This window comes from Mixophyes fleayi, chromosome 5 (assembly GCF_038048845.1).
Source record: "Mixophyes fleayi isolate aMixFle1 chromosome 5, aMixFle1.hap1, whole genome shotgun sequence".
Classification (NCBI taxonomy): Eukaryota; Metazoa; Chordata; class Amphibia; order Anura; family Limnodynastidae; genus Mixophyes; species Mixophyes fleayi.
Window position 1 is genome coordinate 60165139 of NC_134406.1, and position 17049 is coordinate 60182187.

The window sequence follows — 17049 nt, forward strand, 5'->3', positions numbered from 1 at the left end:
GGAATATATAAATAGAACAAGCATAAAAGAACCAGAGAATCTTAATCCAATACCAAAACCAATAAACTGATTATCCAGTAAGTTCTAAAAAAAACATAGAAAGAAAAGTGGGGTAAATGCTGCTGCCTTTCAGTATTTCTGTTGTACACACAGATATGATCAGTATTTGTTTCTTCCTGCAGTTCCTATGATGAGCTCTGATAAACCATTTAATGAGGAATGGGATGTAAGGGGCTGCACAGAGAATGATGGGGAATGTTTAAGCAGATTTTAGCATGGTGAGCCAACTTACGTACAAAGCCATTATCCAGAAAACCAAGTCCAAAGCATTCCAGATAACAAATGCCATATGGTTATAAATTTGGCACAAAATTGAGAAAGCTGGATTTGTTTTAGTATAATGTACTGTTTACGTTATGCGATGATTATGTGCTACACCCCTCATGCTGCCACTGGTATAATAGGCTGCCTATATAGGTGGCACAGTTATGTTTTACACATTTGTACAGAGTTACCCAGGTGCACTAATTTTCAGATCAATGCACACAATTATTTAATTGGATTAAAATCCTGCAAACATAGGGAGAACATATGTATTATGTATACGTCAATTGTATGTGTGTGTATAGAATACATACATATTTGTCATTTACTTATAAAGCAACAACATTTTACACATTACTCTACACGGAGGGGATCACGATACAACTACATTACATGCAGCAGTATATATATATATATATATATATATATATATATATATATATATATATATATATATATAAAAAAAGAAGGTCTTCATTACACAATTATGTAGCTACATACAATATGTGCTCACAATCACAAAGTTGTTACTCCAGATACCTTATAAACACTAAGAGTGTGTGTGTGTGTGTAATATTTTTTTACAGACAAACACTTACATGTTTAATGTAAATGTGTATGTATGTATGTATGTATGTATGTATGTATGTATGTATGTATGTTTACATGCCAAATGCAGGTTTTAAACTTTAAAGAGAATTGATGCGAAATTCATCAGCCCACATACCGCTCACACTTGATGAGTCAGATCACCGCTTCAAAACCTTTAATGAGTTAAAAAATGTCCACCAACTTGTGAGACGGATAAAACCCCACATCTGTACTGCGGTGGGAGTGATCCCTTCTCAGTGTGAGCAAGTCAGGGTTAGGCCACTGATTTCCAACATCAAATCTAATTGACACTCCTGGGAGCTTGTCATCCATGAACATCACATTTTCCAGATAAATGGGGGACATTGTGAAACTTTATTCAGCCCTGCTATATTTAACTAAGGCTGAAATGCAGCTTGGATCAAACTCATAGCCAGTCATGGACAAATCAGTACACAGGCCAATTACTGTCAATTGAAAAAAACAAAAAACAATAGTCCATAAAATGATATTTGGAACAGACCTCTATCTGAATACTGTCACACTTGCTTACCACCAGATATAAACATTTAATAGAAATGAATGCCATCCTATGTACAGAACACGCTCACCATAATCAAAATGATCACATATGTTTCAAACAGACGGCACAAAGAGGGTGTTTTGGTTATAACAATACATCACATACCAGCACAATGAAAAATTCAATGCGTACACATACTACACATCCCTTTTGCTTTAGCAGCTTTAAAATGAAAAGACCAGAAACAGTTCATCTAATTACCCTCTACAGCTTGTAGGAGGTCTGTTTTATGCTACAGAATTCTTTGTAAGTCACGTGACAAATCAGACCCCAAGACACATATAGAGCTAGGAACATGTGACATTTGAAATATATAGGAGTCAATTTTATGTCTAATGAATCAACAGGTCAAACACTGCTGAACAAACATATTTTTTATGTGGTGTTTATCATTTTATACATGTAACTAGGTAAATTGTCCAAGACCAGTGATGTGCAGCCCTTCAGAAGGTGAGAAGGCCGCACATCATCCAACATTAGAATTCAAACCACTAATGTTGTTTTAAATGATCCCTGTACTAAAGATGAACAATCACTTCTAGTAAAGTAATATGTTGTTCCATGTTTAAAAAAAAAAATAGTCTTTGTTAGTTTAATAACTTCTTCTAAACTGCGAGTTTCTGTACTGGTATCACTGCGATAGGAAATTGACTCACCAGCAGCCAGCACAAATATAGTATAGATGGGATACCCAAGTCACAGACAGCTGGTCACTAAGTTACTGAACTCAGAGAGCAAGTTAAGCCAATCTGTGACATTAGTATACATCACAGGCTGTGTATTACTGAGCCTATTCACATGAAATAACTGAAAGGCTTATACTTCGTTCTATACGTTCACCATGCGGTCTGTCTCCTCTGCAGCAGAGTGCCATGTTTGTAGACATAAGTATTTCTAACAGTGTAGGCTCAGCTTTATCACCTTTATGAGATGCAATCAGGACATGGTCCTAAAGATGTTGCTTCAGTTGCCTGGAGAGGTCATACAACCGTCATTGCTGATGCCATTTCTGGTCATCTGATAATCTTTGCTGCCTCTTTAGTGACAACAGCTGTGGGGAACAAGTGCCCTGGCTTGTCTCCAGCAACGAGCATGATTAATATAACACCAGGCACACAGCTACTCTGAGCCTGCTGATAACCAAAAGGGCACAGGAGCCCTTCACCAGAAGCAGAACAGGAAGTAGATCTGGTTAATGTAAATGGTGAAGGACAATCATGGTTGTCATCAGCTGACTGTCTTAAGATTTATACAATGACCAAATCATCTTTCAGGTTTCCATTGTTTCCCATCTTCCAACCATAGTACGCTGTCAGTAGCTACACAGAAATGCTAGTTGCCAATGGCTCCTTTAATATTTGTGTTTGGTAATGCTTCTGCCTTGTCATATGCACTTCACCCAAGTGCGGCTACAACTGTTACACCGCTACCTTATGAATCTATTGTTCCCAACACCTCTTAGAAGGTAAAGATGACCCTGCCCAGATGAGCTTACAATCTCTTTCATGTTACTGTATGTAAATGTGTTTGTATTATGATCCACCTCAATGTACAGCACTGTGTTATGAGTTAGTGCTTTATAAATAAATAAAAATAAAGTAGTATTTTTGTCAACAGAACAGCAGTCCGGTTAAATAAACTAATAAAATAGTATTTTGTGTTCGTGGTCCATAACATCAATTCCTTGGTTAGTGGCCTTTATAAAAAATATTGTGGAGATTGTGATTGAGATTAGTAGAACTATTAACTATGAACCGTGATTCGGAGACCCATCACAAGTCTGAAACTCTGCGATTAAATTTATACTTCAATATTTCGTCCCCACACAATCTTGTGATCTAGGAGATTGGTTGAACTGACTTTATTTATGCTTGCTCCTACATTATACTTGGTAAATATAAAGCTTTGCCTGTATCAAGTAATATTTCGGCCCATCCAAAAATTCATGTGGAGCTATGGACTCATTCTAGTTGGTGTGTGTATGTATATATTATACACACACACACACACACACACACACACACATATATGAGTTTAATTTACTTTCATAATGTTTCCTTTATATCCTTGCACAATTTAAAATATTTCATTAATTAGATGAGAAGTAGTTCTACAAAGATGTTAAAACGTGGCAGCTATATATAAACTCTTGCTATTTAGCTAAAATTTTAAAACTGCCCAGAAAGTTACTGGAAATGTGTACACTTAATAAAGAAAGAAATGCAGTTAACAAGTATAGACATACAACAATTCAGGGTTCAAATACTCAATTAGACAAGGAATGTTTAGCAGAAGAAAAAGCTCTGCAGAATGCTGGGTTTTCTATTCATAGGTTACTCATTTGGTCATGCTGCCAGTGTTTCTCTGTACTTGAAAAGCTATACACCGCACGGCCTTATATAACAGCAGTTGCAGGCCACTGGCAGTCCACAAACAGGTCACGTGAAGAGCTCCAGAAATGTCCCCTGTGTTGCCCTTTCCCTGCTAACGTCTCAAAATGAGGGCATTGCATGTAACACTTGAGAGCAGAAAGTTTTTACTAGCTTGTATAGCAAGCCATTCATTATCCTATAGCTTGGACTGTATGAAGAGTATGCTCTCAATGTTACCTGATGCTTCATCACAGGATAACGTGCACACCCACCCCACGCCGGGCCACTTGTGAGGCCACAGAAACATATGATGCTCAGCACTGGGTTAGAAAGAAATTCTGCCAGCATTTTAAAAAATGGTTAAAAAAAATAAATAAAGTGTAAAATAAACAGGTAAAAGCTTAGGTTTTCACTAAGGATGACGTAGGAAATGTAAATACTGTGGATAAAGAATCAAATGAGATGCACACACCATTGTTATGTTTAAATCAATTATATTTAAAGAGTAAAAAGAACACTACAATGTTTGATCTTTATGAAAGGGAGAGAAAAATTAAATGTTAATATTAATTGCAATTCCCTTAACCAGTTTATTTTGTTACATGGAAAAGGAAAATAACTAAAAGTTTCCCTGATTATGTGTTTATATTTGTATATTGGAAACAAAGAACCTATTGCTGCAATAAGGAGAGGGGGCGGTAGGTAAAAGTAACAATGTTATGAAAAAAGTCTACAGATTTATATTGATATATATATATATATATATTTACACATGCAACATGCAATTGGTTAGATTAAGACTACACTTTACAGAAAGCCTATGATTTTATTCTAGAAAACATGGCTACCGCACAGATTACTCTTCCTACATGTAAACATGTTAGAATGACAATTTTCATGCGAGGAGAAACCCTACAGTGTAAAAACACAGAGAAGAAAGGCAAAACACGTACCAGGCTCCTCGTCAGCTGAATGTTTACAAAATTAGTTTCAGTGATAGACTTATGACAAATAGCAACATCACTCGTACAAGTCCATAAAAAAGTACTGCAATACTAAAGGTTGCCGTTACTTGTAAGGATCTCAAAACTGAGATCTACAATGCATTAGTCATCTCATCTGCGTGCCCGAGGACATGGTTTTTTGTAAAGATGTGGAAGAATGCGAAGCCGCAAGTATTATTAGATACACACTAGTATGTGCGTGCATAACATACATACATACATACATACATACATACATACTCTGATCGATCACTAATGTTATCACGACTCTTGTAATGATTTTACCATTTCATGTGCATATGTATCAACATGCAAATAAGACAAGTAAAACTCTAGCAAATTGCCTGTATGTGTCTTTCTCTTAGCGTTACTATTATGTAGCAGGAGTATTGTATAGATCTGTTATGATAACAGGGTAACTAAATGAGACACAAACAAAGATTAAGAAATTTTAATCTGCCGGAATAAAAAAAAAAAAAAAAATTCTACATATTTTGTGTTAATTTTCCTGAAAAAATTAAAATGTGAAAATCACTATATTTTACATTTATTCTCCCACCACTCCAAAGATTTACATCTATTTATCAACTGATAAACCACACTGGTTCGGTTGTGGACTTATGTTTGTGCCATTATATTACAAAACATGACTTAAAATTAAAAAAAATAAAAAAATGCATTAATATGTAAGAATTCAACAAGGGCCCCTTCAGTGACATCTACATTGCTGGCACTATGCATGTGCAGTTATTTATACTTTAATAGTTTTGATGGTCACATTGTTGCTTCAGAAAAATAATATTGCAACAACACAACACTTATACATTATAACAAATGACTTCCCAGTATATATGCTGTAAGCAGTCAGCAGTGTGGAATGCTTACACAGATCACGTATGGCTATATTTAATATAGAAAACACACACACACAAAAAAACATGTAGCAAGATATCTTAACACCACATTCACAGCAATTATTTTATTCTGCAAGACACATCAATCTGTGAACAAATTTAAAATCATTACTACACCGCAATTTATTATAACAAAATTTAACATATTGTGTATATTGCACGGAATGTATTTTTCCAAAAGATTAACATTGAACATTTATAGGAATTAATATGTAATGGATTGAAAAACAACAAGTCGGGCTTGCAGGTGTTAAAAAAAACAAAAAAAAACAAAAAAAAAAACACTAGTTAAAAATGTAGACAAAATCTTGTACTTTGCCCTTGCTTTTAAACAGAGCATAAGAAACGCACTCACAAAGCCTTCCTGCAGTATCGTGTACTATGTACTTAATGATCAATCCCCACTGTACATTACCCATAATTAATGCTTCTGAATGCTGCAGGAAACGTCAAGATTGCCACAGAGGGAAGCAAAAGCTAGACAGAAAGTGTCTGTGTGTACTGGTATATATGAACTTTATTATTTGTGCATCTAATGGTCTTGAAGAATTTATAGATCAATATTCAGAGTTTAAAAAACAGTTATATTTGCATTAAAAAAAAAAAAGTCTACAAAAGAAAAACAGCATATAACAAAAAATTAAATAATTAATAAGTTAATTGCTTAATTACTGGCCGAAAAGATATGCCTAATTAACTTTTAAAAAACTGTTAAACATTGTATTGTACCATGCATTTATATGCAAGCATTATCACTCAATTTTTTTTTTTACAGTAATCAGATGGGTATTTGAAGGATAGATAGAGATTATATATATATAGATATATATAGATATATATATATATATATATAGATATATATATATATATATATATATATATATATATATATATATATATATACACACACACACTTTAATAAATAATCATTGCTAAAGTGTGAAATATTTTACATGAATAACCTCAAAATTTTAAAATTCGAGTTAGCAAGTGCAGTACAGATAACTAGTTCTAAAAAAAAATAAAAATAAAATAAAAGAGCCAACTGCTCAGATCTAATATGTACTTTCATCCATCCATCTACTGCCATAAGGATGTTTGAATGTATTGCCATCTTGTGGTGCAACTCATAAAGCATGGGCATCAAATGTTCTGTATTCACATAATCATAAAAAACAACCCAATGACAGAGGTTCCATTTGTATTCTGCTGGAAACTATAATCCATGCCACACTATATATAATACTATCCATCCCTGATAATGAGGGGGGGTTCTGCCGAGTTTCCAAGGCTGCTTATGCAAGCATTCCTCTGAAAATATAGGAGCTATAGCACAGAAAGGTCTCTTAGCCCTGGTAATTAAATACGTCTTGAGGGAGGGAGGTGGGGGGGGGGGTGGTAAGTCTGTTTTCAAAATGGATTTACGTTTTTTTTTTTTTAATCCTTAAGAGATATATATATAAAGATATATCTTTTGAACCCAAATGTTTATGGAATTCTGCAGAGCGAAATGTCATTTACATAGTTAAATATCTAAGGAAGAGGTGACGCCAGCATCTGAAATGAATTAGAATACCCAGAAAACACTAAACATGACAATTATTTAAAATTTTAAATATAGTGTATGTATATATATATATATATATATATATATATATATATATATATATATATATATATATATATATATATATATCTATCTATCTATCTACACACACAATGTATGAGGAGCCTGAGATGCTACAGCCCTGACTGACAGGACAGGCTGGGACCTGTAGTTCACCACATATAGAACAACACAGGTTGCATACCATTTATGGTTTATAACAAAATTCAGGTCAATGAAAGCAAATATCAACCCATCTTCTGTAAGGAACACTGGAGTCCTAAATAGCACAAGCCATACACCTAACTCATAGCATGAAATCTACTAGATGCTACATATTTATTAAAAAATAATGACAGCTAAACACAAAACAAAACTTCTGATACTCAATCTATGAATAAAAATGGTTCTTAGCAGCTCAACGCTGTATAATTAATGCCATGGTAAGAATGTTTTTATGGTGTGTTTTGGTGAGTTTTTATAGCCATCAAGTTCACGATGTAGGTGGGCCGCCTTTTAATCCCTCCGCAGACAAAAGCCCTAAATAAACACAGATCCTTTCCTGGGAAAAAAAAAGTCCACTTCGGTTAAATGGCAAGGAAATGAGTAAATCATTAGTAATCTTTAAAGCCAAAGCTATAAACTCAAGTTACCTTAAAGTTAAAATGAAAGTGCCTTGCGAAATTCTCCAAAGTTCTGAAGCAGATAGAAATCTCCAGCTCTCAGCTCCAGACTAGGCGCCAGCTGATAAACAAACAGCTTCAAGTCAAGACCGGGAGAAGTCCCAGCTTTTCAATTTAATGGTTCTGGTCAGGAGTATTTATTGCCTTTTGTGTTTTCCCTCACTTAGTGGCATAAGATGAAATGTAAACTCATCATTATCTCTTTGGGTCACTTATGGGCAAAGATTACCTCCATTTGATTAGAGGGGTCGTCACAAAAAAAAAAAAAATTATATATATATATATATATATATATATATATATATATATATATATATATATTAACATAAACGCCATACATATCACCATAATTAGCTCGATTAGAAGAGATGAACAATTCTTACTACCTCTTAGAAATGGCCACTTGATTCAGAAATATCTGCTTCCCTATAAATTAATTGCTACTCTATACAAGTGTACTTTCCTTCTACCGAGTTGAAAAGATCAACAAATAATCCCAAAAAAGCAACAAAGTGCAAGAAGCCTAATAAAAAAATTTTTTTTTTAGAAATCCAATAATAAACAGCATTTGACAACACACAGATGAAATGTGTAATGTTTGAAATGGAGTATATTTTTCAGTGTTACCCTGACATTCCACTGCACCTATTACCTCCCCACTCCAGTACTGACAGCTGAAGCTCCGCCCTCATCCTCACAACAGTGTCTGATGGGAGCTGGTACATCTGGGAAGCAGTCATTTGACTGCTGTGATAACTGTGTATGACTCAACCAAACTATACACAGCATCCTGCCAAACGGTCAGTCATTCTTTGTCTGCTGTTAGAGAAGCACTTTCCTCCAAACATGGCAACCTGCAGCAGATGAGTTAGAGAGCGTGGTGGACTTATTTCAAGTATAAATTTTGCAATTTTTTTGTATTTTTGTCTTTTTTTTTATATCTCTTTTATACATCTTCTGGTGGGTGTGTAGAAGCAATTGCAGTAGGGGGAACACATGCCCGCTAGCTTCCAAGAGAACAGTTATTTACAATATGCAGATGAGTTATAGTGCTCTATGGGAATGCTGGGGGGAGCGAATGTGGCCAGCCATTGTGCTATGGAATTTAAAAAACCGTCTTAAACGGACGTACAGAACTAGCTTAAAAGCTCACAGAACATTTGGTAAGCAGAATACAAATGATCACAATCAGATAGGTATGAACTACTGTGCAAATATACTAATTTATTGTTGTTTTTAAAATAGCAGTTCTTAAGTGCTCACTCATTAATAATCTATTACACCATTTTATCTCTAAATAATATAATCCACAAACATGTACTCCTGCGCTTCTGAAAAGTAGCCATATTAATAGGACTAAAAAAAAAAAAAAAAAAAAAGGATAAAGGAAAGGACATAGAACTATATAGTAATTGCAGCCATATTCCTCCAATTTTATAGAATACCATTTCTGAGCTCCATACACAGAAAATTTCCAGAGCGCCATAAGTACATCTTGCAGCAATATCAGGGCTCAATGCTAATCACACCATGATTATCAGTTAGTCAGGAGGAACTCAGCTGACATAATCTGTTAGAGCATCCAAACCTATGTTATAGCATGTTAATACATGTTGTAGCTAACACAGCAATCTACATTTTTAGTTTTGTGGGAATCCTTTAATCACATATTGCTTCTTGGAAAACAAATAATTTATTATACATAACCAAAGTATGTACACTAGTATGCAAAAGTTTGGATTCACCAAGAAATGTAATGTTTTTTTGAAAGAACGGGTACTGTATATACTCGTGTATAAGCCGAGTTTTTCAGCACATTTTTTACACTGAAAAAGCCCCCCCCCCCCTCGGCTTATACTCGAGTCAATAAGTTTCCCCAGTTTTCTGTGGTCCTCGGCTTATATTCGGTTCGGCTTATACTCGAGTATATACGGTATGGTTTTTCTACCATGGTTTCATTAAACTGACCTGAAATTACACTGACAGTGGCATAACATATCATTCTGATTTCATATAACAGTTTTATTCATCAAACTTCACATTCAGCAAAGAATACTGCATTTGCAGCAATTACAGCTTTGCAGATGTTTGGCATTCTAGCTGACAGTTTTTAAAGTTATTCCGGGAAAATTTGTACCCACAGCTTCGGGCGCTTTTTCCACAATAGGGTTGAGATCTGGTTATTGTGCCGGCCCATCCATCAAAGAGAGCAATCCAGCTCCCTGTTTCTTCACCTTAGAAGTATGTTTAGGATCGTTGTCCTGCTGCATGCTGACATTTGCACCAATGAAGCACTGACAACAGGAGATGGCATGACATTGTAAAATATAGTGGTACCCTTTCTGATTCATTATTCCTTGCACTCTGTGTACATCTCCCACCTTACCAGCAGCAAAACAGCCCCATACCTTTACATTCCCTCCCCCATGCTTCACAGAAGACATCAAGTACTCCTTCAGCATCCTTTAATTTGCTCTATGTTTCACATATGTTCTCCTCTTCAAGCCAAACACCTCAAACTTAGGGTTAGATTTACTAAAGCTTCCGAAAAGGAAAATTGGGAGTTGTTGCCCATAGCAACCAATCAGATTCTAGCTATCATTTACGTAGTAGTCTAGAAAATGATAGCTAGAACCTGATTGGTTGCTATGGGCAATACATCCCCATTTCCTTTTGAAAGTTTCCCTCAGACTCCTCCATCCATAATACTCTTTTCCAGTCATCCACCATCCAATGTCTGTTTTTTTGACCATTTTAACCTTTTCTTGCAAATTTCAAAATGTGTTTTTTTATAAATTTATTTGCATCCCGTAATCGTCTTTTTACTGTTGCACATGACACAGGTATTTGGTGTGTATTATTTGAGGAAGCCGCCAACTCAGGACCTGCAAGACTTCTGTTTCTCAAACTGCAGATTTTTTCTCTTGAGCAGTTGGGCATCCCGGCCTTCCACTTGTTTTTCTACCTTGGTTAGATCCAGTTTGTCCTCCACTCTCAAAGCAGTAGTGGACACCTTTGCAGGAAATTTTCAGTCTCTTGGCAAACTGAAGCATGGAATAGCCCTTCATTTCTCAAAACAACAATGACCGACGCGTTACTTAGAAAGCAGTTTTGCTTTCGCCATTTTTAACGCCAGAATTGAACGTTAGAAATGCCAGTATGCAATACTATAGCTTGCAACAGAAGAGAAGACAATTTCCTTGCTTTTTAGCAGTAATAGGCATTTGCAACATTAGTAATGACAACTATAATATAGCTATATTTTGAAATAAATTTGATGGTACACCGATTAAAAAAAAATCAATTCTTTAAAAAAACAAAAACAAACAAGAAATATCTTAATGTAATACAAACACTAGCGTGCAAAAGTTTGGAATCACTAAGAGGAAGATTCAATTCAGCATGATGTGTCTCCAGAAAAGTTAGTGGAGATACATCGACGCAACGCCCAGACTGAAATCTCTGCTCATTTTTCCTCCCGCCCCATAGAGGTGCACAAAAAAAGATAGCACAGAGTAATGTATCATGCTTATGCTTATGTCAAACTGATGCAGGAAGAATGTGGTGTGAAACACACAGGGCTGGCGCCAACATTAGGCAGAAGCCTAGGGTGCCAGCTCTGGGGGGGGCGCCACTGTGGTCGCCTAAAAACACTAATAATGTCTCATAATGAGACATTATTCGTTCAACTTAACTCGGGTGGTGCAAACGCCCGCCCGCTACTTGTCAAAACTGCAGACCTGCTACAGTGCAGCATCGCATTTCACTGTGTCCCCCCAGCCGGATCCTGGCTCCTCTCACTGACAGTGTTGTGACGTCATTGAGGGGAGCAGAGAAAAGCGAAAGCATCTACAAGAAGCAGGAAGCAGAGAAGCAAGAAAAGGCAAGTACAGTACGGGGAGGGGGGGGGGGGGGGAGGGAGACGCTGTAAAAAACAGAGCGGGGGGAATGAAGAGAGAGGTGGGTGGGGAACTGCAAAAAACAAGGGGGGGCCTGGAAGTATTGGGGAGGTGTGGCGGGATAAAATAGGAGAGGTACGCTCAAACATCTCCATGTCTTACAGACTATGGGGACCTATTTATTAAGCCATAAACCATATGAAAATGGCTATTTTCACACTGTTTATGCATTTTTAAGTAACCTGGCTACCTAACAAAAGCCTAACGCAGGAGGTATCATAGATATCTGCAGCATTAGGCTAAGTTTCTATTTAAACAGCAGTCCCCATATTTTTCAATGGGGTCTGCGGTGTGAGGCAATTTCACAAGCACCAAAAAGCCTAGCTTTTCGCAGCTTGACCCTGATGCTGCTAGCCGTTATACCATATGGGGAAAACATTGTGGTAGAGGGATCTTCGGTGGGCAAGGGGGCATGTGAGTGAAGCTGGTGTTATGTGGGTAGTGACAAAAGCTGATGGGCAAGGGGTGACATATGTGAGAATAGCTAGTGGGCAGATGGGCATGTGTGAGAACAGATGGTGGGCAGCGGGGGACATGTCAGTATGTAATAGGTGTGTGATGGCAAGTTTTTTCTTTTGGCTTTGTTCCGAAATCCAACATCTGGAGCCTCCCCTCTAGGTATCCTGCATTTGTTCCTGGGCAGCAGTGAAGTTTGGACAGCATTCTGCATTGGACATCAGTGCATCTGAACTGCAGCCTTACCAGCCAGCAAGGAGGAAGTAAGAGTTATTAAGCTTTATTTTACAAATGTCTGAGGGGCTAGGAAGTGGGAATTGGGGGTGGGGGGGGGCGGTAGGCTGAAGTTTTGCCTATGGTGCTGAGAAACCTTGCACCGGCCCTGGAAACACATTTCTATAAGAAAGCAACTTTCATACATTCACCTTTACCTGTACATAGAGAAGAGACATGGGGAAAATTCTGCCACTCTAGGGATTCATTAATTCATATGAGAACATCACAGTATATATCCATTTATCAGTATAAGAAACAAAATAGTACTGATTTGTTTCCCTAAACTCAGCCTAATACTGCCTTATTATGTTATAGCCATAAATGGCCAACTGTTTAATTTCTTTTCAACTAATTAATGCCTTGATTCATAATAGCATCTATGCAAACATTAAAAAAAACAGGTATTCGAAATAACTATGTGCTCACCCCCAGAGACGGGTGCGTCCATGAACACAGCTCCCATTTTTTCAACCGCTTTTGCTAGTTCTTTAGACACAGCTGGGTCGATGGTGCTTGAATCGATTAGTAAAGAGCCCTTCTTTACTTTTCTGTAAAAGAGAAAATATTAAAGGGGCAGATCTAAATGTGATCCTTCAGACGCAAACTTACATAAAGTGCCAGCTACACTGGCTGAGGACTGGCACATTACCAAATAACTGACTTGTTATTCTTCTCAACAGGTAATTCTTACAGGTATGTTAGTTAGACATGACATATGTCAAACTTTTATACATGGACAGCACATCTGGTGCTCCTTACGTGAGCAAACAGCTGTGCCCTGTGGTCTAGTGTTGTGGGCTATAATCTTGCCCAAATATAATACTGGGGACGCTAACCTACTTCACGTGGTGCCCCTAAGCTTGTGCTTAAGGATACAATAACAACAACCCTGGAAGCCATAACAAATTCCTACATAGACACTGGTCACCACAACCCATAACTAGTGGACCAGGAAAGGTCTCCATTACTGTTACGGCTCCCTGCACCAGTCATGCCTTTATTTTGCGCCATCCTTCCCCCTTGCACTCCAGCCCCATGCTGCATCATGTGGAGCTAGTAGGTTCTCCTCTGGAAAACAGGGGGAAGACATCATCAGACTCAAAGCTCAATGTTTATAGCAGTTTCTGCCACCATCACTACAGCATGGAACGATTGCAAGTCAAGTACACGCCCACTAACTACTAAGACAGCACATGGGTTGTCCATCAGGACATAGGCCCAAATTCAGCAACCCCATATAAAATATAAACTAAAAGATGGTGTGTTCACGTCCAAAAGATTAACAGTTGTCAGTAATGTTTTTGGAAACCTTAACTGTATTCTCTCATGCCTATCCCTCTTGCTCTGCGTTTTCTTTATGGTGGGATCATGGACATGAAGAAGGCAAGATAGACCATCTGGTGCTTAACAGGTATGCTGGGGTTTCATTGTAATCTCCAGAGTGTTTTATACCTTGATCTTGGAGCTACTGAGAAGAGCAACAGAAAAGAGAGCTGAATAGTCTCCTTCTGCCCAGCTCTGCATTGATGGACGCAGCACCAAAGTTGTCTTATTGCTCATCAAACTCACGCTTGATTCACATCTCACTGGTCAGAATATGTCAAACCCAACCCAAATTATTAATAAGGCAGATTATTCTAAAAGTTCCAAAACACTATTTCAAAAAAAGACAATGAATGTTGGTTCAAGGTATTAAAGACATAGAAACATTTGCAAGTATAATCCTAAACAGTTTGGCAAATTATACAACAGAAACCATATGCACATGACACCAAAGACTCACACCTTAATGCAGAGTAGAAAAATATTAGTACATATATTGGTCTTTGAGAAGTCTAATGGAGTGTAAACAATGACATATCATGGAAACAAACATTGAAACCTAACAACAAGCAGCTTTCATTTGCATCATCATTTGTTGATGTGCACTTATTTGAATGGTTCAGATAATTGACATAATGACAGCCTCACTATTACGCACATGTAAAAAGGGTTAGTCAAATCAGCTATATGAACACATACTTTAAAATTCCATTTGCTCCTGTGTAGACATCAATCGCATTCAAGCTTGATGGCAACATGGTAATAATTCGGTCAGCCTTGTCTGCAACATCAGAGGGTGAATCCACAATCTAGCAAAATAAGAACAATAAATTTAAAATAAATAAATAAAAAACAAACATTTAGTTTGTTACAACCAGAAAGTACCTCTCTGTCTGCAGGATTCACAATTAAGACTCATTTTACAACAGCAAAAAGAAAAGTTTTTTGTTTGCTTTTTTTAAACGATTGGCCTATTGACAAAACTCCAAAATAACAACTTTGGTAATAGCTTACTGGACTACTAATCATAAATTGCAAGTGTCTTCACATGGAGAAAGGCTAATAGTCATCACAAACATACACGTAAAGATTTCAGGAACTAGATCAGTACTAAAAATATTTGTGATAGGACTGACAACTGATCACTCTATGGTAGTGTCCACTGACATTTCTAGACACAGGTCTGGAGATTTACCATCCATTATCTAGTCAACTATTTCCCTTTAACCCTGGAGTGGGCTAGAGTTGGAATTTTACCTAGTGGTATCAAACCATCAAAAGAGAGTAAAAAAACAAAACAAACAATAAACCCTCTTGTTGGCAGTTTCGGCAGCAGCAAGAACATGTATGCTCCATTTCTGGGCCCAGAATACACCCCCTTCCCTCTTATTGATTAGAGAGGAACTCATGTATTCTCTGTGGATTGGATAGAGGCTTCAGTGCAAAAAGTAAAATTATATGCAGAAGCTTTTTGACACCTGGGAAAGTCTTACTGGAATCCTCTTGGATTCAGCAGACACAGATTTGGAAATGTTCTCAACATACTATTTGGTATGAAACTCGTTTGTGCGCACAAGATCCACCAATACATCTGTGAAAACTCAACGGTGACTCCCACGTTTCTTGCTGTATGGGAGCAAAGGCTCATTTACTTTTCCATTCTTCTAGTAGAGTTCATATGATGATTTCTGGTCATCTTTAAAAGCCATTTTACTGACTTCTTAATTACATCTGAGAAGTTCGCTAAGCACTGGTTTCTCCAGCTGATTGGCTTGTACTATGTATCACACATTGTATCTTTGTATTCATAATTGGATTATATATTAAAAAGTGCCTTTCTGGATCACCATATACTTTATATTTGACTCTTAAAACAGCATCTGTACAATTAGTAAATCTGTGTTATATACTACTGAAATGTCAAAGGAGAGGGAGATGGCATTATCAGTTACAAACACAACATGAATTAAATAATTCCTTTAAAAGGGTACACACAAAACTGGAAACACTTCCTACAATATACTTAAATGTAAACGTCTGAGTGAAACAAAATGAACTTTCATACTGCAATAATTTGTACGTCAGCTTTATCTTTAATCATTGTATATTCACCAACATCTTTAATGCTATTTACAGACACTGTAAAATAGATGCCGTCATCAGATTTATTACAATTTCAATAGAGAAGCTGTTTTCAACAAATAACATTTGTTATATAAAAATAGGCCTTTATAAATAAATATTATGCATTTACTGACGCATTACTAGCATAAGGGAAAATTCACAAGGGACAAGTCTGAAAGGTATCTCAAAGTAAGATACTGGGTAAAACACAGAGAAAATAATATGATTATATTATTAATATACACTGTGTACCCATGCATTCTTCTCTCACTTCTCTACATCTATCTGTGCTGCTGCCATCATCGTCACCAAACTCTCCACCTCCTTGCTTATGTATTTCCTATGAGGGGCCTCCTTTTTCCCCAGCCCTCCCATCCTCTCTCCTGCCGTCCTCTAATCAGACCACCCCGACGTGCCCTGTTGTCTCCTGGTTCTCCCCAGCACATCTAGAAGTACACCAGAAAGGTTTCACATAAAAGTTGGGTATTACACCTGCCGAAATCCCTAAAGCAAAACAAAACCTCTTTGTTTTCTGCAGAAAACATCAAATTAACAATAAACAGTTAAAAAAAAAAAAAAAAAATCAAAAAAAAAAAATCTTTTTTTTTCCATTTCACCATTATTTTTTTTCACAATGAAATCATTTTATAATATAATTATATGTCATTAAATTACAAAGTATTCAGAGCATATGTCTAGGACATTGGTTTATTGTTCTAATTAAGTATGCACACATACAATATAACCACTGGGCAACTCCTACAAGTATGGTTTATACTTGTAGACTCAAATTATACCTGGTCTCACACAAAAGTGCAATTCTTTTATATAGTC

General features: G+C 36.7%; 1 protein-coding gene across 1 annotated transcript in view; it reads right to left on the reverse strand.

Annotated features, from left to right (window-relative positions):
* The window catches only part of HIBADH (3-hydroxyisobutyrate dehydrogenase), an 89958-nt gene that overhangs the window by 66261 nt on the left and 6648 nt on the right, over window positions 1-17049 (reverse strand). Inside the window, exons 3-4 of the mRNA XM_075212275.1 lie at window positions 14791-14900; window positions 13195-13316 (exon numbers count right to left, since the gene is read on the reverse strand). Coding sequence (XP_075068376.1) covers window positions 13195-13316; window positions 14791-14900 — 232 coding nt within the window. The remainder of the gene's footprint in view (window positions 1-13194; window positions 13317-14790; window positions 14901-17049) is intronic.